General features: G+C 35.1%; 1 protein-coding gene across 6 annotated transcripts in view; it reads left to right on the forward strand.

Annotated features, from left to right (window-relative positions):
• The window catches only part of OMA1 (OMA1 zinc metallopeptidase), an 89,136-nt gene that overhangs the window by 54,480 nt on the left and 11,956 nt on the right, over positions 1–22,700 (forward strand). For 5 of the 6 annotated variants that reach the window (XM_032301661.1, XM_032301665.1, XM_032301664.1 and 2 more), the window contains one exon: positions 7,302–7,451. The exons of the other annotated variant lie outside the window; for it this stretch is intronic. In XM_032301661.1, the coding sequence (XP_032157552.1) occupies positions 7,302–7,451 (150 nt within the window). The remainder of the gene's footprint in view (positions 1–7,301; positions 7,452–22,700) is intronic. 6 annotated transcript variants of the gene reach the window in all.

The following is a 22,700-nucleotide window of genomic DNA, read 5'->3' on the forward strand; positions in this document are numbered from 1 at the left end:
GAGCAAATTCTGAAGTAGCAAGAGAGAAGTGAATCATCACATTCAAGGTATCTGCACTAAGATTATCAGCAGATTTCTCATCAGAAACTTTGTGGTCCAGAAGACAGTGTTTGTTATATCCAAAGTGCTATAAAAGAATAAAGCTGTCACTAAGAATCCTGTGTCCAGAAAAACTGTTTTTCAGAAGTGAGGGAGAAGTTAAGACATTGTCAGTTAAATGAAAGTTGAGGGAATTCATGACCACCAGAACTGCCCTGCAAAAGATGCTCAAGGGAGTCCCATTGGTAAGAAGAATGGATATAAGAAAGTAGCTCAAAGCTTTTTGGAGAAATAAATATCTTAGTAAAGGTAAATATGTGGACATTTTCAAAAGCTAGTATTATTATAACAGTTGTTTGTAACTATACTTTTTTGTTTCTGTACAATTTTAAAATGCCTTTGAATGTATACCTTTAAAGGAAATACCTTTAAAGAAAAAAAAATATTAGTATAAAAGCTAGTGTTACTGTAAGGTTAGTTTATAATTCCAAATCTTGTTTTCTATGTAATTCAGGGGACTAATGCTTTTAAAAGAATTACTTTATTATTATTGTTATTATTTTGTTTATATAATATATAAAGATGTAATTTTGTTACATTAGAGACTGAAGAGAATGGAGACAGAGCCGTGAAAGAGCAGAGTTTTTATATGTTGCTGAAGTTGAACTGGTATAAATTCTAAGTAGAGTGTTATAAACTTAGGTTGTTAAATGTAATCTCCATGGTAATTAAAGAGAAGATAGCTGTAGAATATGCACACAAGGAAATGAGAAAGGAATTTAAATGTTTCACTACAAAAAATCAACTAAACAGAGAAGACGATAATGTAGAAAATGAGGGCAAAAAGGATAGCAGACATAGAGAAAACAATTAGCACATTCTTAGAAATAAGTCCCTCTTTATCATTCATCACTTTAAATATAAATGGATTAACTTTCAGTCAAGAGACAGAGATTGCTAGAATGGATAAAAATACGTGATTCAACTATATGCTGTCTATAATAGACTAATCTGAGACCCAAGGACATAAGCAGGTTGAGCATTATAGGATGGAAAAAGATATTCCATGCAAATAGTAATCAAAAGACAATAGGAGTGGCTATACTAATATCAGACAAAATAGACTTTTATTAAGAAAGATTACAAGAGATAAAGAATGGTATTATGTAGCAAAAAAGGTTTGAAACAACAAGAAGATATAACATTTCAAAAATTTGTGTACTTAATTGCATACTACAGATATACATGAAGCAAAAACTGACAGGACTGATGGAGGAAATAGATAGTTCTGTAATAATAGTTGGAGACTTTAGTAGCTTTACCAAGAATAATGGATAGCACAACCAGATAGAATATAAAGAAATAAAGTACTTAATGCAGTAAACCAACTAGATCTAAGAGAACCTATAGAATTCTCTATTCCAAAACAACAGAATGTACACATTGTTCTCAAGGGCATATGGGACATTTTCCAGGATAGGCCATACATTAGGTCACAAATTCTCATAGATTAAGATATATATCATTCAGTGTATCTTCTCTGACCACAGTGGGATGAAGTTAGAAATAAGTAACAAAAATAAAACTGGAAAATTCACAAAACTGTGGATATATTTTTAAATTTTTTAAAAGATTTTTGTTTTTTTAAGTGATCTCTACACCTAATGTGGAGTTCAAACCTACAGCCCCAAGATCAAGGGTCTCATGCTCTTCTGACTGAGCCAGCTGTGTGTCCCAAAACAGAATAATTTTAAATAACCAATGGATTGAAGAAGAAATTAGAAGGAATTTAATAAAAAACCTTTAGAAATGAATGAAAATAAAAACAAGATACAGAAAGTTATGAGATGCAGTGAAATCAGTGCTGAGTATGAAATTTATAGCTATAAATGCTTAGATTAAAAAACAAGAAAGATTTCAGATGTACACCCTAACTTACAAATTAACGGATTAGAAAAAGAACTATACCCAAAGCTAATAAAATGAAGGAAATAGTAAAGATTAGAGCAGAGATAGAGAACAGAAAAACCATTAGAGAGAATCATTAAGATCAAAATTTGTTCTTTTAAAAGATCAACAAAATCTCCAAAACTTGAGCTAGTTGAAAAAGGAAAAAGTAAAGAAAATTCAAATTACCTGAAATCAGAAATGAAAGTGCAGAGATTACTTATGATTCTAAAGAAATAAAAGGATTATAAGAAGATACTATGAACAATTGCATGCCAAACATTGGATAATCTAGATGAAATGGACAGTTTCCTAGAAATACAAAAACCTTACCAATACTAAATCGTGAAGAAATAGAAAATTTGAATAGACCCATGACTAATAACAAGATTGAGTCAGTAATCAGAATCTAAGAATAAAGTCAGACAGCATCCCTGGTAGATTCTACCAACCATGTAAAGATGAACTAATAACAGTTCTCAAACTTTCCCAGAAGATTGAAGAGGAAGGAATACTTCCTAACTCATTCTCTGAAGTTAGCATCATCCTGATACAAAGATACTCCAAGCAAACTATAGACCAGTATTCCTTAAAAACATTGATGTAGAAGTCCCCAACAAAATACTAGCAAACAGAATTCAGTAGCATTCTAAAAGGATATGCACCATAATCAAGAGAGCTTTATTTCTAGAATGCAAGCATGGTTGAGCATATAAAACTTGATCAAGGTAATATGCCACATCTAACAAAAGGAAGGGAAAAAACCCCACATGATCATTTTAATTGATGTAAAATTTTTTTGAGAATATTTAACACCTTTCATGATTAAAACACTCAACAAAATAAGAATGAAAGGAAGCTACATCAACATAATAAAAGCCACATATGAAAAACTCACAACAAACATACTACTCAGTGGTAAAAGACTGAAAGCTTTTTGTATAAGTTCAGGGACAAGGCGAGGATGTCCACTTTCACTTCTGTTCAACATAATACTGGAAGTTTGTAGTTAGACCAAGAAAAAGAAGTAAGAGTTATCCACATTGGAAAGGTAGCAGTAAAATTATCTTTGTTGGCAGATGATATGATCGTATATGTAGGAAACTGTAAAGACTGCAAAAAAGGCGATTTGAACTTAGTAAGTTAATTTGCAAAGTATCAGGATACAGTGTCAACACTCAAAAATTCATTTCTGTACACGAACAATGAACAATCTGAAAAGGAAATTATTAAAAACAACTCCATTTACAATAACCTCAGCAAGAATAAAAGATTTAGTAATTAACCAAGGAGGTGAAATACAGAGTGATAACTAAAAATTCATTGCTAAAACAAGAGAAAGAAATAGGAAGATCCTATGTTCATTTGCTGGAAAACTTAATATTTTAAAAATGTCAGTAGTGCCCCAAATAGTCTACAGATTCCTTACAGTACTTGTCAGAATCCCAGAGCTTTTTTTTGCTTGCATTTTTGTAGAAATAAGAAAACTAAATCTAAAATTCATATGCAGTGTTAAAGGACCCGAGTAGCCAAAACAGTCTTGAGAAAGAATAAAACTGGAGGGCTCACACTTCAGATTTCAAAACTTGCTACACAGCTACAGTAATCGAAACTGTGGTATTGACATGAAAGACATAGACCAATGGAATAAAATAGTCCAGAAATGAGTTTTTTGTCAAGGATGGAAACTGGGCAAAGGACAGTCTTTTCAATAAATTATGCTGGAAAACTGGATATCCAGAAAAAGAATGAAATTGGACCCTTACATAATACTGTATACAAAAAATGATTGATAATGAATCAGGAAGTGTAAAACCTAAAATAGTAAGACTCCTAGAAAAAATATACAGGGATCAAAACTTTATAACATTGGATTTGGTCGTGATACCTTGGATATGACACCAAAGACACAGGTAGCAAAAGAAAAAATTAGGCAAATGAACTTCATGAAAATTTAAAAAAAAAAAAAAGTTTTTGTATCAAAAGACACCATCACAGTAAAAAGACAACCCACAGACTGGTAGAAAACATTTGCTAATCATATATCTGATAAGTAATTAATATCCAGAATATAGAGGATTTTTAAAACCTAACAATAATACAAAAGATCTGATTGCAGAATGGACGAAGAACTTGAATAGACAGGTCTCCAAAGAAGATATGTCAATGCCACTAAGCACAGAAAAAGATTCTCAACATCACTGATCATTAGATAATGCAAATGAAAACTATAATGAGATATTACCTCATACTCATTAGGATAGCTACTGTCACGAGAATGGAAATTAACAAAGGTGAAAATGTGAAGAAATTGGAACACTTGCACATTGTTGGTGAGAATATAAAATGGTAAGCCACTGTGAAAATGATGTGGTAGTTTCACAAAAAAATTTAAATTCAGCGACCATACAATCCAGCAGCTCCTCTTCCAGATATATTCCTCAACATATTGAAAATGTCTTCAAAAAGGTATTTGTATACCCGTGTTCATAGCAGCATTATTCACAGTAGCTAAAATGTGAAAGCAACCCAAGTGTCCCTTGACCAATGAATGGATAAGCAAAATGTGGTATAGACATACAAGATACTGTTCAATATTAAAAAGGAAAGAAATTCTGCAGTATGCTCTAATACTGGATGAACCTTGAGGACATGGAAGCTAAATGAAGTAAGGCAGTCACAAGAAGACAAATAGTGTATGATTTCATTTGTATCAGGTACTTAGAATAGTTAGAATCATAATGACAGAGTTTGTAATGGTAGTCATCCAGGATGGGGGTGAGAGGAGAAGGGGGAATTATTTAAGAGCTGTATACAAAATGATCTATAAGGATGGTTCATGGTGGTGGCTGCACTGTGAGTGTATTTAATACCTGTGAACTGTACACTTAAAAAGGGTTAAGATGGCAAAATTTTTATTTATTTTACCATGATAAAAACAATCGTATTGTTTTAAACTTTATTGAATAAAGTCTACTTGGATTTCAAATTATTTTTTCTTTTCATTTTCCCAGCATTTGAAAATACTTTGATGGTGTTTGTTAAAAACAGAATGGCGGGGCGCGTGGGTGGCTCAGTGGGTTAAGCCGCTGCCTTCGGCTCAGGTCATGATCTCAGGGTCCTGGGATCGAGCCCCACATTGGGCTCTCTGCTCAGCAGGGCTCTCTCTGCCTGCCTCTCTGCCTGCTTGTTATCTCTCTCTGTCAAATAAATAAATAAAATATTTAAAAAAAAATAAAAATAAAAACAGAGTGGCATGGATATTGACTAGATCAGCATGATATTGTGTATTTGCCTTTTTGTGTGTCACAATCTCACTGTTTTAAGGCTAAAAGCATATTAATTCTTTTTAATAGCACATTTTACAGTACAGTGTGAGTTTTTTCTTAATTGTCATAATCAAAAGTAAACTAGTTGGGAAATATAATCACTTTAGCCAATCACTGCTTACAGAAAAAATTGGAAATGTCAATAAATTGAACAGGCTTATTATAATATTTACTGAATCACCCTACATAGGATTTGGAAATAATTATATTATAAAAGTAATGTACTTCATATAATTCAGAAATAAAAGTCCTGCTCTTTCTCCATCATCAAACACCCTACTTATACTCTTAGGGTAGCTACTACTATTAACAGTTTCCTAAATTGCCTTCCAGAATTGTTCTTTGTATAGATAAGTATATGTGTATGAGTGTCTGATGGAATTATGCACAAATATACAAGACATGTATATCTTATTTGTTAAAAAAGTTAAACGTTTATAAATATTTTGAATAACTTAAATATGTTCTTTAGCACACACACTGAGGAAAACTAGGAAAATTGATAGGCACATTAAAAATATAACAAAAAATATAATTTCATTTCTTTACGTTGAAGTCTTTTAATTATTCTAGTGGTATAGATTAAGAATAAAATTTCTATAATGCAGTTTAATAATAGATGAGATTATAAATCCTTATTTTTATGAAAACAAAATATTAATTTGTGTGGAAGATTTTTGCCCTCAATACGTGTTCTTAATACCTGTCATACTGAAAATAGTGGGTTATCTCTGGGAGTGCGATTACTGTAAATATTGTACAGGAGTAGCTTTGGCTTCTCTAATACCATGTTGTATGAGTTGTTTTTTTTTTTAAAGTAATGAGCACATTCTACTTTTATTAAAATGCTAGAAAAAATTTTTTCATTGCAGTCATTTTTATTTTTGTTTGTTTCTTGCTACCTTTTCATTTGTTTTATTTGTTTTTATTTTTATTACAGTTAACATACAGAGTTATATTTTTTCAGGTTATAATTTAGTGGTTCAGCAGTTCCATGCAACACCCAGTGCTCATCATGATAAATGAACTCCTTAATTCCCACCACTTATTTCACCCTTCCCCTCATTCTCCTCCCCCCTAGTAATCATCAGTTTATTCTCTGTAGTTAAGAGTCTGTTTCTTGCTTTGTCTTTCTCTTATTTTTTTACCTTTGCTTGTTTGTTTTGTTTCTTAAATTGCACATGAGTGAAATCACATGGTATTTGTCTTTCTCTGATTTATTTTGCTTAGCATTATGCTGTCTAGCTCCATCTATGTCACTGCAAATGGCAAGATTCTTTTTGATGGCTCAGTAATATTCCTGTGTGTGTGTGTGTGTGTGTGTGTGTGTGTGTGTGTATTATACCACATCTTCTTTATTCATTCGTTGATCATTGGACACTTGGGGTGCTTCCCTATTTTGGCTGTTATAAGTAGTGCTGCTATAATTATAGGGGGCATATATCCATTTGAATTAGGGTTCTTCTATCTTTGGGTAAGTACCCAGTAGTGTGATTGCAGGATTGCAGGGTAGTTCTAATTTTAATTCTTTGAAGAACCTCCATACTATTTTCCACAGTGGCTGCACCATATTGCATTCCCATCAGCGGTGCACGAGTATTCCTTTTTCTCCAGATCCTTGCCATTACCTGTTGTTTCTTTTGTTTTTTATTTTATCCATTCTGACAGGTGTAAGGTGGTATCTCATTGTGGTTTTGATTTGCATTTCCCTGATGATGTGATGATGAACATCTTTTCGTGTGTCTTTTGGCCATTTGTGTGTGTTCTTTGATGAAATAAATCTCTGTTCATGTCTTCTGCCCATTTTTAATTGGATTATTTGTTTTTTGAATACTGAGTTTTATGAGTTCTTTTTCTATTTTGGGCACTAGCCCTTTATCAGATATGTCATTTGCAAATAATGATAGAAAATATCTTTAAAACATAATGATATAAATTTTTAAAAATGTTCTCATAACATTTTTAAAAAATTAATTCTGGTTTTAGGCTTGTGTGGACGTCAGAGCCAGTTCAGTGTTTTGGCAGCAGATGGAATTTGCAGATAGTCTCCAGGGCCATCCCAAGTTGCCAGAATGGTTATCCACACACCCTTCTCATGGAAATCGAGCTGAGCACTTGGATAGACTCATACCTCAGGTGAGCTAACACTGTATAAGGCAAGACATTGTTTTTACTGTATCATTTATTTATTTATTTTTAAAGATTATTTATTTATTTATTTGACAGACAGAGATCACAAGTAGGCAGAGAGGCAGGCAGAGAGAGAGAGAGGAGGAAGCAGGCTCCCGGCTGAGCAGAGAGCCCAATGTGGGGCTCGGTCCCAGGACCCTGGGATCATGACCTGAGCCAAAGGCAGAGGCTTTAACCCACTGAGCCACCCAGGCGCCCCTCATTTATTTTTAATGTAGTTACTTCTTGTGCTTAGAGAGTTTTAGTCTAGCCTATCAGAAATTTTGATCACTATAATTATGGATTATCGGTTTTCATAGAATTTGACTGAAAAATAAAAGTCCTGCTTGTACATAAGTCTTGGGAAATAAATTCCTGTTCAGTTTACCTTTCTTGATGGTGAAAGTTTAACCTTTTTAGAATCATACCTTTTAATTTTAACTGATTTGGTGAAAGTCTAAAACTCAAAGTATGTATTTTTCAACATATTGATCATAATTTAGTCTTGGTGATTTCAGTTTTGTTAAAAAGGTTGTTAAAAATACCAGTTGATGGGGCGCCTGTGTGACTGAGTGGGTTAAAGCCTCTGCTTTGGCTCAGGTCATGATCCCAGGGTCCTGGGATTGAGCCCCCATATTGTATCAGCTCTCTGTTCAGCTGGGAGCCTGCTTCCTCTGTGCTCTCTCTCTCTGCCTGCCTCTTTGCCTACTTGTGATATCTGCCTGTCAAATAAATAAATAAAATCTTTCAAAAAAAAATACCAGTTAATGAACTGTGTTTGGCTTAATTAATTATGCTTGTTTGTTTTGATAGTGATGCTGGAATTTGTTTTCTTAGAAAAAAATCTTTTTGTATTAGTTTGCTTTTTGGTTATTTGTTTATAAGAAATGTGCTCTGTGGTGTTCGTTCTTTTTTGGTAGAATTCCTGAATGGATCAAGTTTGAAGCAGCTTTCTCACAAGTAGTTTTCACTGTCTTCTGAAAAATCTTTTGACTTAACATCATTCAAAATGTTTTCTGTAGTTACAACATCAGTACAAAATGGATGTCAGGCATCTCTAAGCCAGGCTACATCTCTCCTCTTGAATTAAATTTGCTGGTTGGTTATAAAAGCAGAATATACTTTAGGAATTTAAGAATTGGTATTGGTCTGTTTGCTAAAGGATAAAAAGAGATCCAGGACTTTCAGTATGATTTCAAATTCAGTCAAGAAATACTGGGTTTCTTTTATAAGAAAGAAATGATGCTAGTAAGTAGAGGGGATACAAAGAGACATAAGACATGATTCTTGATACTTTCATACTAAGATAAGATACAAATTGATTCTTAATACAATAGGGAATATGATTTACCATAAGAAAAGTAGAAATGGGGGCACCTGGGTGGCTCAGTGGGTTAAAGCCTCTGCTTTCGGCTCAGGTCATGATCCCAGGGTCCTGGGATCGAGCCCCGCATCAGGCTCTCTGCTCAGCAGGAGGCCTGCTTCTCTTCCTCTCTCTCTCTCTGCCTGCCTCTCTGCCTACTTGTGATCTCTGTCTGCCAAATAAATAAATAAAATCTTAAAAAAAAAAAAAAGAAAGAAAAGTAGAAATGTGGTGGTATGCAACTTGAAGGAATAATAACTGGCATCTAGTTTGGAATGGGAAGCAATCACAAGATTCATTGATTCATTTATGTGATCAATATTTGTTGATACTCCACAAATAAGTGAAACCATATGATAATTGACTCTCTCTGCTTGACTTATTTCACTCAGCCTAATCTCTTCCAGTCCCATCCATGTTGCTACAAAAGTTGGGTATTCAGACTTTCTGATGGAGGCATAATACTCCATAGTGTATATGGACCACATCTTACTTATCCATTCGTCCGTTGAAGGGCATCTTGGTTCTTTCCACAGCTTGGCGACCGTGGCCATTGCTGCTATAATCATTGGGGTACAAATGGCCCTTTTTTTTTACTACATCTGTATCTTTGGGGTAAATACCCAGTAGTGCAATTGCAGGGTCATAGGGAAGCTCTATTTTTAATTTCTTGAGGAATCTCCACGCTGTTCTCCAAAGTGGCTACACCAACTTGCTTTCCCACCAGCAGTGTAAAAGGGTTCCCCTCCAACACATGTTGTTTCCTGTCTTGCTAATTTTGGCCATTCTAACTGGTGTAAGGTGGTATCTCAATGTGGTTTTAATTTGAATCTCCCTGATGGCTAGTGATGATGAACATTTTTTCGTGAGTCTGATAGCCATGTGTATGTCTTCATTGGAGAAGGGTCTTCATATCTTCTGCCCATTTTTTGATATGATTATCTGTTTTGTGTGTGTTGAGTTTGAGTTCTTTATAGATCCTGGATATCAACCTTTTGTCTGTACTGTCATTTGCAAATATCTTCTCCCATTCCGTGGGTTGCCTCTTTGTTTTGTTGACTGTTTCCTTTGCTGTGCAGAAGCTTTTGATCTTGATGAAGTCCCAAAAGTTTATTTTTGCTTTTGTTTCCTTTGCCTTTGGAGACATATCTTGAAAGAAGTTGCTGTGGCTGATACCGAAGAGGTTACTGCCTATGTTCTCCTCTAGGATTCTGATGGATTCCTGTCTCACGCTGAGGTCTTTTATCCATTTCGAGTTTATCTTTGTGTACAGTGTAACAGAATGGTTGAGTTTCATTCTTCTACATATAGCTGTCCAGTTTTCCCAGCACCATTTATTGAAGAGACTGTCTTTTTTCCTGTTTTGTCGAAGATTATTTGACCATAGAGTTGAGGGTCCGTATCTTGGCTCTCTACTCTGTTCCACTGGTCTATGTGTTTTTTTTTATGCCAGTACCATGCTGTCTTGGGGATCACAGCTTTGTAGTAAAGCTTGAAATCAGGTAACGTGATGCTTCCAGTTTTATTTTTGTTTTTCAATATTTCCTTAGCGATTCGGGGTCTCTTCTGATTCCATACAAATTTTTGGATTATTTGCTCCAGCTCTTTGAAAAATACCGGTGGAGTTTTGATTGGAATGGCATTAAAAGTATAGATTGCTCTAGGCAGTATAGACATTTTAACAACATGGAGGACATGGGGAGATGGAGAGCAGAAGGGAGTTGAGGGAAATTGGAAGGGGAGGTGAACCGTGAGAGACTATGGACTCTGAAAAACAACCTGAGGGTTTTGAAGGGGTGGGGGGTGGGAGGGTGGGGGAACCAGGTGGTGGGTATTAGGGAGGGCACGGATTGCATGGAACACTGGGTGTGGTGCAAAAACAATGAATACTGGGGCACCTGGGTGGATCAGTGGATTAAAGCCTCTGCCTTCGGCTCAGGTCATGATCCCAGAGTCCTGGGATCGAGCCCCACATCTGGCTCTCTGCTCTGCAGGGAGCCTGCTTCCTCCTCTCTTTCTCTGCCTACCTGCGATCCCTCTCTGTCAGATAAATAAATAAAATCTTAAAACAAAACAAAACAAAAAACAAAAAAATAAAATACTGTTATGCTGAAAAGATATAAAAAATGAAAAAAAAATTTGTTGATACTCATCTCTAATCTGCTATTATGTGTTCTGTAGCCAGGGAGTGAGTGAGGACAAAACAAAAACAGTCTTTGTTTTCTTGGAGCTAACATTTTCATTAGGTAATTCCATAATAAACAAACATACAAAATGTCAAGTGGTGATATACATGAGGGGGAAATATAAAGCAGGTTAAAGGTAGTAAAGAGGGCTGGGAAGCAAAGAAGATTTACTACTAGTCTGTGTTCATGTGTCAAAGAGAGGGCCCCACTGAGTAGAACCTGGAAAATCCCTGGAGCAAATCCTGTGACTATATGGAGGGAGTCTCTTGGGCTGAGGAAGTAGCCAGTGTACGGGACCTAAAGTGAGAGTATGTTGTGTCTGTTCAGGGAATAGCCAGGAAGACATGGCGGCTGAATGGAATAAGGAATGTGGGGAAAATGGTTGAGATGTGGAGGGACAAGACCATGAAGGGTCTTTTAAACCATTGTAAGGACTTCTATTTCAAGTGACGAGGGAATCTAGTAGAAGATTTTCAGCAGAGGAGTGAGTTGACCTGACTCATGTGTTTTATAGTGATCACTGGGGCTCCTGTGTGGAAAGTGGAATGTAATGGGGCAATAGTAGAATCAGGGAGACGATTTAGGAGGCTCTTGCAGTAATCCTATTAAGACACTATGGAGGCAGAAGAGAGTGAGAGAAGTGGTTACATTTTGGATATATTTTGAAAGGAATGATGACAGAATTTATTGACAGCTTGGGCATGCTTTGTATCTTTCATGAGCATTGGAGATGGCCAGACATGGGTTCTTAAAACCTTTCCTAAATATATTTCATTTATGCTCCTAATTCAAAGAAAAAATTTTTTAGGAAGATATAACAGTGAAATTTACTTGATACAATAGATAGTAATCATTCTTCTTAAAAGGGCAACATAAGACTGGGATCATTATGTGTTTCATTAGTAAGTGATGTGTACTGAAACTCACTGGTTCTGAGACCCAGGGACCTTGTACTGCCCTGGGAAGTTTAGCCTATCTCTAAAGTCATAATAATCACATGATTTTCTTTTAGAATCCCCTTCCTTTGCATTTTTGCTCAGTGGAATTCTAAAAATATATGGCTTGCTTAAACTGAATAATGAATTCTAGACAACTTTCATCTGAAGCTTGTTGTAAATTCTGTAAAAAAATGTGCTTTAGCAAAGTCTTTGAAATAATAATGAATTGATTAGTGTGTATGAGGAAAAGTGGTTGGAGAAACAAATATGTTATTTGGGAACCAATGATGAAAAACACTGGGAGATTTTTTTTTTTCTTCTAAAAATAAACTACCCTAGTTCAGAAACTTAATTTGAAAACCTCATATAATTTCTTATATTTTCCCCCCAAGTGATTAAATTCAATTTGAAAGTAATAAAACTCTACTACAATATTGGGAATAATTCAGCGGTTGAAGTGAAGCTGATAGTGCAAGAGTATACTGTTAATTAGAATACATGGTCATAATTCAGAGATTGGAATTCCCTACCATTGTAAGTCTAATTTCTATAATGAAACAAAGTGATTCCTCAGGCAATTTATAGAATTATGTGAGTCTATAGACTACTGCTAAGGACTACTTTTTTTGTTGTTGTAGTTAAGATTTATTTAAGAGATTTCTTTTGCTTTTGTATGTTTGTTTTTTTAACTTATGTGAGTACAGTGTTACATTCTACCTATAAAACTCCTGTCCTTTGACATTCCTGACAGTATGCTTGAGCGATGTTCGTCTCAAAGGTAGTTAGAAATACAGCATCAGAACACAGAAAAATCTAGGCAAGAGATGAGGATTTCAGAATCACCTGAAAAATGTGATATTTGAAGCAGGGTAGATGAGTTCACTTAGGAAGCAAACAGAAAAAGATCCTGGACAGAGTTAACAGTATAAAGTAGGTTACCTATTTGACTGGTAGGAAGAAGATTGAGCCTGTAATAAATCAGATTTATAGGAGGAGAAAAGATCAAGAAAATCAGGAAAGTAAGATTCTTTGGTTCTATGAAAATACAAATGTTGATAATTTTGATTTTTTTAAAATTAACTTATTTAAGACGGTATATTTTTTATTTCTTACTGGATTCCCTGAATATCATCAAAGAAATGTATTATTTCCTACCATAGCATATCAAGATTGAAAATATTTTAAATCTATATTTTGTGCATTTGATAAATATTATTTGTTAATGCCAGGCCATAGGTGTTACAAGTGTTGTGAGCAAAATACATAAAAATCCCTACCCTCATGAAGCTTATGCAGTAAAGGGAGACAGACAATAAGTAACATTAATTAGTAATGTACAGACTAGATCACTGATATATTGTATACTGATCAGTAATGAGGAAAGTAAAGAGGAAAATAAAGGAAGAACAAATATATTAGTAATTAGTAATTAGTAATGTACAGACTAGATCACTGATATATTGTATACTGATCAGTAATGAGGAAAGTAAAGAGGAAAATAAAGGAAGAACAAATATATTAGTCATCTTGGGCTGCCATAGCAAAATACTAGAGACTGGGTGACTTAAGCAACAGAAATTTATTTCTTCACAGTTCTGAAGGGTAGAAGTCTAAGATCAAGGTTCTGACTTAAGCAATAGCAATTAATTTTTTCAGAATTCTTAAGGCTGGCAGTCCAATAATTTCCTGGCAGATTCAGTTTCTGGTGAGGTCTTTCTGGCTTACAGATGGCTGCCTTCTAGAGCATTGTGTCCTCACCTGGTGGAGAGAGTGAGTATATTGGTGTCTCTTCTTTTTCTTGTAAGGGGATGTTAATCCCTCATGAAGGCTCCCGACCTCGTTTAAACCTAGATTACCTCCCCAAACCCCATCTCTAAATAATCTCTAATAATCTCTAAATAATCACATTAAAGGTTAAGGCTTCAACATAAGAATCTGGGGTGGGGGGACAGTCCAGTCTATAGTGGATAGGTAATATGTGAGCAGAGGTGGTCGAGGTCCTGGAATTGCTGTTTGAAATGGGATTAGTCAGAGAAGGTTTCACTGAGTAGATGGTATTTGAAGGAAGAAATGAAATAAATGAAAGAATGAATCATGTGGCTTCCTAGGCCAACACGCTTCCAGGCAGAAGACATAGTAAGTGCCAGGCTCTGAGGTAGGATTGAGCCTGGTGTATTTGAGGGACAGCAAGGAGACCAGTGTGGCTGGATGGGGTAAACAAGGGAAAGTGGAGAGTGTGGATTTTGAAGCCAGTGTAAGGACTTTGGCTTTTGCTTACAGATGGGACACCAGTGGAAACTTTTAAGCAGAGAACTAGAGGAGTAACAGGATTGACTTGTGTTGGGAAAGAATGTGATAAATAGCTCCTACAAAGCACTAAAATCATATTGTTTTAAGTATTTTAATATAGTATGTTATTCATAATATAGATTGATTTCCTTGTTTTGTTTTGCTTTTAAGATTTTATGTATTTATTTGACAAAGAGAGAGAGATCACAAGTAGGCAGGGACGCAGGCAGAGGGAGAGGGGAATAGCAGGCTTCCTGCTGAGCAGAGAGCCCAATGTGGGGCTCCATCCCAGGACCCTGAGATCATGACCTGAGCTGAAGGCAGAGCCTTAACCCACTGAGCCACCCAGGTGCCCCTTGTTTTGCTTTTAAAAATCAAGAAAATGCCCCCAAGTTAGAAAAAAACTGTACCTTTGCTATTTTTTAATGTGTATTCTGCAATGAAGCATGTATAAATGCCTAGTTAAATATAATCCTGTAATCCGCCAGCATTTAAAAATGATAAATATAGGGTTATAGTATTAATAATATTTATAGTTAATAAGATGATATGCTATAATTTTATTTACTTGAAATAATCAGTTAAATTTAGGAAACAAATATTCCACACATTTTGGTTACCATAACAACTTGGGGGAAAAATTGAAGAACAGATGTTAAATCAACCTGTTGATGTTTAATGGTATGACAGTTTTAAAATTATACTTAACACTGTTCAGATTTTAAATTTATGTGTAACATAAGTTGTCCTTGAAAGAGATCCCTTATTTAACTTTCTTTCTATAAAGATTGTTATAAAATATGGATGAATAGATGTGAATAAAGGAAATGGTATGATAACCCAGGATAGAAATTTACTTGAAAGATTTATTTTACAATGGAAAGGATTCAGACTGAATTTTTTATTTTATGTTTCTCTCACTGACTTACTCTCTGCCATCTGGGGGAAGGATATGGAGAATGTTAGAATGTCTAGGAAAAACATTTAATTTGGCCTTACTTCTGTTTAGGGTTATGTTATAATAATTTTGAGTAGGATTTATTTTTTAATGACTCTTAGAACTTTCAATGTCAGCCTTATTTGTAAACTGTTTTTTAAATCTTGGTGTTCACATTTACAGCATTCAGTTTTTATAGATACTGGCAGGCTGTAAATGCATTCATTTTAATCTCATTTTATCTTGAATTCTTTAAACTTTCAGGAAGCTGGGGGTTGAGAACTTATAAATCATTCCCATGCATTTATAATTGGACAAAGTAAATGCATAAATCATTAATATTATAAATCTCATGAGTAGAAAATATGAGTGTTTAACATTGAAGTGAAATGTCGTTGTTGGCCAGTGTACACAAACATACACTGTTCACCTTACAGAATTTCATTTTGTCTGACATGGAGAGTGTTGAGGAAAAGGCAAATATCATAGCAGCTACTGTAATTGAATTGGCCTCTGAATCATATAAAGCCAGGAAGCCTGACAGTAACATTCTCTAAAACCTTAAAAAAATATTATGGTTCATGGGATGTGTATCTACTTGAGGCTGAAGTGAATGGGCTATTAGAAAAAATTGCTTTTAGGGGGAAAGAAAAGTATGATATTTTTAGAAAAACGTGTTAAAAAATGGAGGTGATTTTTTTTCTTGAAATGACTTGGTTTCTACTTTCGAAGGAAGCTTTTAATCTAATTATGAAGCTTCTCTGGACATTAAGTTTTTTTCTCCTTTTTTTCTCTTTTTTTTAAACATAATTATTGTGCTTATTTTTTATGAAAATGTAATTGCTGTTTTACTTGATATGTAGTGCCTAGAAGAATCCTGATGTGTACCAGCAGTTTTTTCAAAAATACTTCAGTTGTTATCAGAATAAATACAGCCATTTCATAATGTATTGCTCTTTTATGTCAGGAGTGATTGATTATAAAATTTATTTGAAATTTTTTTCTTATTTATCATTCTAGAGGAAGATTGACATGTGTCAAGGTGGCCTTAATTTTTAAATTTTTTGTATTTATTAAAATTCTTAGTTATTTAAATAATTAACTTTTTTTAGACCACTTCAGAAACTATTCAGATTCCAATTCCCATTGCAGTTTATGAAAGGAAATGAAATGAATTAGAGGGAAAACATTTTTAGAGGTAAAATCATGACTTACACAAATATAAGATGAACAGTATCTGAGATTTTAACTTATTATTACTGAGAGAGCCAGTAATATGTTATAGCTGCTCTCCGGAAAATTTCAGAACCATAGGTACATAGACAATCAGGAATGCTGAACTGACTTTACAGACAGATGCAAAACTGATCTATTCATGAGGCAATGATCAATTGCATTCCACCAGATAGTTTGCCTACATTCCTACAGACATGTATTTTTTGCATTGTTATTAGTTTTCTACAGATTATGGAGTTGTAAAACAGCTCTAAGGCCTTGAAAGGCAGAATTGACACTCAAGGATGCACTTGATAGGATATCCAGTGTTCTTTTTTGCCCACTTCAAAGTTTTTCACAATTTCTTCTGTTTTTATTTTCTGTGGTCATCCATTTGCCTTTCAAGTAAAGACACTAAATCAAATCATTCTGTCAGGCTAATATATAAACAGAAGTTTTTGTTTTGTTGTTTGTAAGTAGCCACATAGCCATTATCCTTATTGTATTTCTTTTCTGTCTCTTAAAGTAACAAACTACTATTCTCATTCATTCATGTTAAATTTGTTTCTAATGAGTTTTTGATTGACGTTATTGATGTTAAAATCCTAGGCTTTTTTTTTTTCTTTTTTTTTGTATATGCTTGCCTACAGAAATTAAGGGAGAGAGCTTGAAGTGGGGTATAAAGGGATTGGTTTCATTTTTTAGGATGTTGGGGAGAAAATATTTTTATATACCTTCAAAGGTTCTTCTGGCTGATCTAAATTAAATTGACATGAAATAGATTAACCCGAGAAAAATGAGTTTAATTTTGTAAATATGGGAACCCCGCATACTTGAGAAGTTCAAAGACAGGTAAAGTGAAGTATATATGCCATTGTGTGCTAAGGAATGGGATAAGGCCCAATTTTTTGGAATTCCTTTCTATTGCTAGAAGGATGCTACTCAATTCATGAACTGCAGAATAAAACCAATTTGGTCTTCAAATTTACTCAGTTGACTTTTGTTTTTTTACACAATTTAGATGATATCATAAAAAAGCAATCACATAAATCTAGAATGTGAGGCTAGATTTATTCAAGTCAATGGCATGTTTAAAAACAAAACAAAAGGGAGGGGGCACTGTTCTGAAGTCAAAGAGACTCGAGACAAAATAAGCAAATGCATGCAACACATAGATTTGATAGATCAGGATTTGAATAAACCAATGGGAAAATTATATTTTGAGACAGAGAACTCTGCAAATTGGCAGGATATCATATTAATTTTTAATAAGGAATTACTGTAAATTTTCTTAGGAACAGTACTATAATTGTGGATGAAAATGGTACACTTTCTAAAATACATCATATTGGAGTAACTGGGGAGAAAGCCTTCTTGTCTGGCATTTACATTAAAATACAAATGGGAAAAAATAAGAGAAGATACAAAAAGGTTGATACTAATGAATGTAAGTGGAAAATGGGGATTCATTACATTATTCAAATTATTCTCTATCTTTACATGTGTTTTTTAAATTTATAATAAAAATTCTTTTAAAGATGTTTTTCCTCCCTATCCTCCAGTGTCTTGTCATTTCTGAATAAATTGGGAGATTTTTGTAAGCAGAAAGGGGCTGGGACAGGGAAAGAGGAGTTACTTCATCTTTCTTTGCTTGACTGAAGGGGTCTATCCAGCAGATTACCGCACTAAATGCTAACAGGGAAATTCCAGATTTACTGGCTTAAGATTCCATTCTGGAAGTAGTTGAAACTGCAGTTAGGTTTGCTGTTAAGTCTTGGTTTGGTGATGTGGGGCTTACCCCAAGCGAGTCTGTTTTGGGCCTATTATCTCTCTCTCTGTTTTTTTTTTTTTTTTTTAAACACTTGTTTCTCTGTATACCTGTAAGCAGAAGTTAAATTTTGGAAAGAATATTTTAGGCAGTGCATCTATGCTTCATACTGTTTCACATCAGGATTCTGCTGATCTGGCTGCTCCACATTTAGTGATGCTTTATTTGATCAGGGGTTTGGATGATGATGGCCTGACCCTTCCTTTGTCAACATGGTTCTCCCTCATCTGGCCAGCAAGTGATTGCAGGGTAATGATTTAGCACTCCGTAAATATCCAGTTTTTCAGCAGCCTGGGAAGTTTTTTTGTTTGTTTTTTTATTTTATTTTTATTTTTTTATAAATATATAATGTATTTTTATCCCCAGGGGTACAGGTCTGTGAATCGCCAGGTTTACACACTTCACAGCACTCACCATGGCAAATAACCTTCCCCAATGTCCATAACCCCACCCCCCCAACTCCCGACCCCCTCCCCCCACCAACCCTCAGTTTGTTTTCTGAGATTAAGAGTCACTTATGGTTTGTCTCCCTCCTGATCCCATCTTGTTTCATTTATTCTTCTCCTACCCCCCTAACCTCCCATGTTGCATCTCTAATTCCTCATATCAGGGAGATCATATGATAGTTGTCTTTCTCCGATTGACTTATTTCGCTAAGCATGATACGCTCTAGTTCCATCCATGTTGTCGCAAATGGCAAGATTTCATTTCTTTTGATGGCTGCATAGTATTCCATTGTGTATATATACCATATCTTTTTTATCCATTCATCTGTTGATGGACGTCTAGGTCCTTTCCATAGTTTGGCTATTGTAGACATTGCTGCTATGAACACTCAGGTGCACGTGCCCCTTCGGATCACTACATTTGTATCGTTAGGGTAGATACCCAGTAGTGCAATTGCTGGGTCATAGGGTAGTTCTATTTTCAACTTTTTGAGGAACCTCCATGCTGTTTTCCAGAGTGGTTGCACCAGCTTACATTCCCACCAACAGTATAGGAGGGTTCCCCTTTCTCCGCATCCTCGCCAGCATCTGTCACTTCCTGACTTGTTCATTTTAGCCATTCCAACTGGTGTGAGGAGATATCATTGTGGTTTTGATTTGTATTTCCCTGATGCCGAGTGATGTGGAGCACTTTTTCATGTGTCTGTTGGCCATCTGGATGTCTTCTTTGCAGAAATGTCTGTTCACGACTTCTGCCCGTTTCTTGATTGGATTATTTGTTCTTTGGGTGTTGAGTTTGCTAAGTTCTTTATAGATTTTGGACACTAGACCATTATCTTATATGTTGTTTGCAAATATCTTCTGCCATTCTGTCAGTTGTCTTTTGGTTTTGTTAACTGTTTCCTTTGCTGTGCAAAAGCTTTTGATCTTGATGAAATCCCAGTAATTCATTTTTGCCCTTGCTTCCCCTGCCTTTGATGATATTCCTAGGAAGAAGTTGCTGTGGCTGAGGTCGAAGAGGGTGCTGCCTGTGTTCTCCTCAAGGATTTTGATGGATTCCTTTCTCACACTGAAGTCCTTCATCCATTTTGAGTCTATTTTCATGTGTAGTGTAAGGAAATGGTCCAATTTCATTTTTCTGCATGTGGCTGTCCAATTTTCCCAACACCATTTGTTTAAAAAGCTGTTTTTTTTCCATTGGATGTTCATTCCTGCTTTGTCGAAGATTAGTTGACCGTAGAATTGAGGGTCTATTTCTGGGCTCTCTATTCTGTTCCATTGATCTGTGTGTCTGTTTTTGTGCCAGTACCATGCTGTCTTGATGATGACAGCTTTGTAATAGAGCTTGAAGTCCAGAATTGTGATGCCATGAACTTTGGCTTTCTTTTTCAATATTCCTTTGGCTGTTTGAGGTCTTTTCTGGTTCCATATAAATTTTAGAATTATTTGTTCCATTTCTTTGAAAAAAATGGTTGGAATTTTGATAGGGATTGCATTAAATGTGTAGATTGCTTTAGGTAGCATAGACATCTTCACAATATTTGTTCTTCCAATCCAGGAGCATGGAACATTTTTCCATTTCTTTGTGTCTTCCTCAATTTCTTTCATGAGTACTTTATAGTTTTCTGAGTATAGATTCTGTGCCTCTTTGGTTAGGTTTATTCCTAGGTATCTTATAGTTTTGGGTACAGTTGTAAATGGGATTGACTCCTTAATTTCTCTTTCTTCTGTCTTGGTGGTGGTGTAGAGAAATGCAACTGTTTTCTGTGCATTGATTTTATATCCTGATACTTTACTAAATTCCTGTACAAGTTCTAGCAGTTTGGAGTGGAGTCTTTTGGGTTTCCACATACAGTATCATATCATCTGCAAAGAGTGAGAGTTTGACTTCTTTTCTGCCAATTTGGATGCCTTTAATTTCTTTTTGTTGTCTGACTGCTGAGGCTAGGACTTCTAGTACTATGTTGAATAGCAGTGGTAATAATGGACATCTCTGCCGTGTTCCTGACCTTAGCAGAAAAGCTTTCAGTTTTTCTCCATTGAGAATGATATTTGCAGTGGGTTTTTCATAGATGGCTTTGATAATATTGAGGTATGTGCCCTCTATCCCTACACTTTGAAGAGTTTTGATCAGGAAGGGATGCTGTACTTTGTCAAATGCTTTTTCAGCATCTATTGAGAGTATCATATGGTTCTTGTTCTTTCTTTTATTAATGTGTTGTATCACATTGATTGATTTGCAGATGTTGAACCAAACTTGCAGCCCTAGAATAAATCCCACTTGGTCGTCGTGAATAATCCTTTTAATGTACTGTTGAATCCTATTGGCTAGTATTTTGATGAGAATTTTGCATCTGTGTTCATCAAGGATATTGGTCTGTAATTCTCTTTTTTGATGGGATCTTTGTCTGATTTTGGGATCAAGGTGATGCTGGCCTCATAAAATGAGTTTGGAAGTTTTCCTTCCATATATATATATATATATATATATATATATGAACAGTTTCAGGAGAATAGGAATTAGTTCTTCAAATGTTTGGTAGAATTCCCCTGGGAAGCCGTCTGGCCCGGGGCTTTTTTTTGTTTGGAGATTTTTGATGACTGTTTCAATCTCCTTACTGGTTATGGGTCTGTTCAGGTTTTCTATTTCTTCCTGGTTCAGATGTGATAGTTTATATGTCTCTAGGAATGCATCCATCTCTTCCAGATTGTCAAATTTGTTGGCGTAGAGTTGCTCATGGTATGTTCTTATAATTGTTTGTATTTCTTTGGTGTTGGTTGTGATCTCTCCTCTTTCATTCATGATTTTATTTATTTGGTTCCTTTTTCTTTTCTTTTTGATGAGTCTGGCCAAGGTTTATCAATCTTAATTAATTCTTTCAAAGGACCAGCTCCTAGTTTCTTTTATTTGTTCTATTGTTTTTTTTGGTTTCTAGTTCATTGATTTCTGCTCTGATCTTTATTATTTCTCTTTTCCCGCTGGGTTTAGGGTTTCTTTCTTGTTCTTTCTCCAGCTCCTTTAGGTGTAGGGTTAGGTTGTATATTTGAGACCTTTCTTGTTTCTTGAGAAAGGCTTGTACCACTATATATTTTCCTCTCAGGACCGCCTTTGCTGTGTCCCACAGATTTAGAACCGTTGTGTTTTCATTGTCATTTGTTTCCATGAATTTTTTCAATTCTTCTTTAATTTCCTGGTTGACCCATTCATTCTTTAGAAGGATGCTGTTTAGTCTCCATGTATTTGGATTCTTTCCAAATTTCCTCTTGTGATTGAGTTCTAGCTTCAGAGCATTGTGCTCTGAAAGTATGCAGGGAATGATCCCAATCTTTTGATACGGGTTGAGATCTGATTTATGACCCAGGATGTGGTCTGTTCTGGAGAATGTTCCATGTGTACTAGAGAAGAATGTGTATTCTGTTGCTTTGGGATGAAATGTTCTGAATATATCTGTGATGTCCATCTGGTCCATTGTGTCATTTAAGGCCTTTATTTCCTTGTTGATCTTTTGCTTGGATGATCTGTCCATTTCAGTGAGGGGAGTGTTAAAGTCCCCTACTATTATTGTATTATTGTTGATGTGTTTCTTTGATTTTGTTATTAATTGGTTTATATAGTTGGCTGCTCCCACCTTAGGGGCATAGATATTTAAAATTGTTAGATCTTCTTGTTGGACAGATCCTTTGAGTATGATATAGTGTCCTTCCTCATCTCTTATTATTGTCTTTGGCTTAAAATCTAATTGATCTGATATAAGGATTGCCACCCCAGTTTTCTTCTGATGTTCATTAGCATGGTAAATTGTTTTCCACCCCCTCACTTTAAATCTGAAGGTGTCTTCGGGTCTAAAATGAGTTTCTTACAGGCAACATATTGATGGGTTTTGTTTTTTTATCCATTCTGATACCCTTTGTCTTTGGATTGGGGCATTTAGCCCATTAACATACAGGGTAACTATTGAGAGATATGAATTTAGTGCCATTGTATTGCCTGTAAGGTGACTGTTACTGTATATT

Source organism: Mustela erminea, chromosome 10 (genome assembly GCF_009829155.1).
Source record: "Mustela erminea isolate mMusErm1 chromosome 10, mMusErm1.Pri, whole genome shotgun sequence".
Taxonomy (NCBI): domain Eukaryota; kingdom Metazoa; phylum Chordata; class Mammalia; order Carnivora; family Mustelidae; genus Mustela; species Mustela erminea.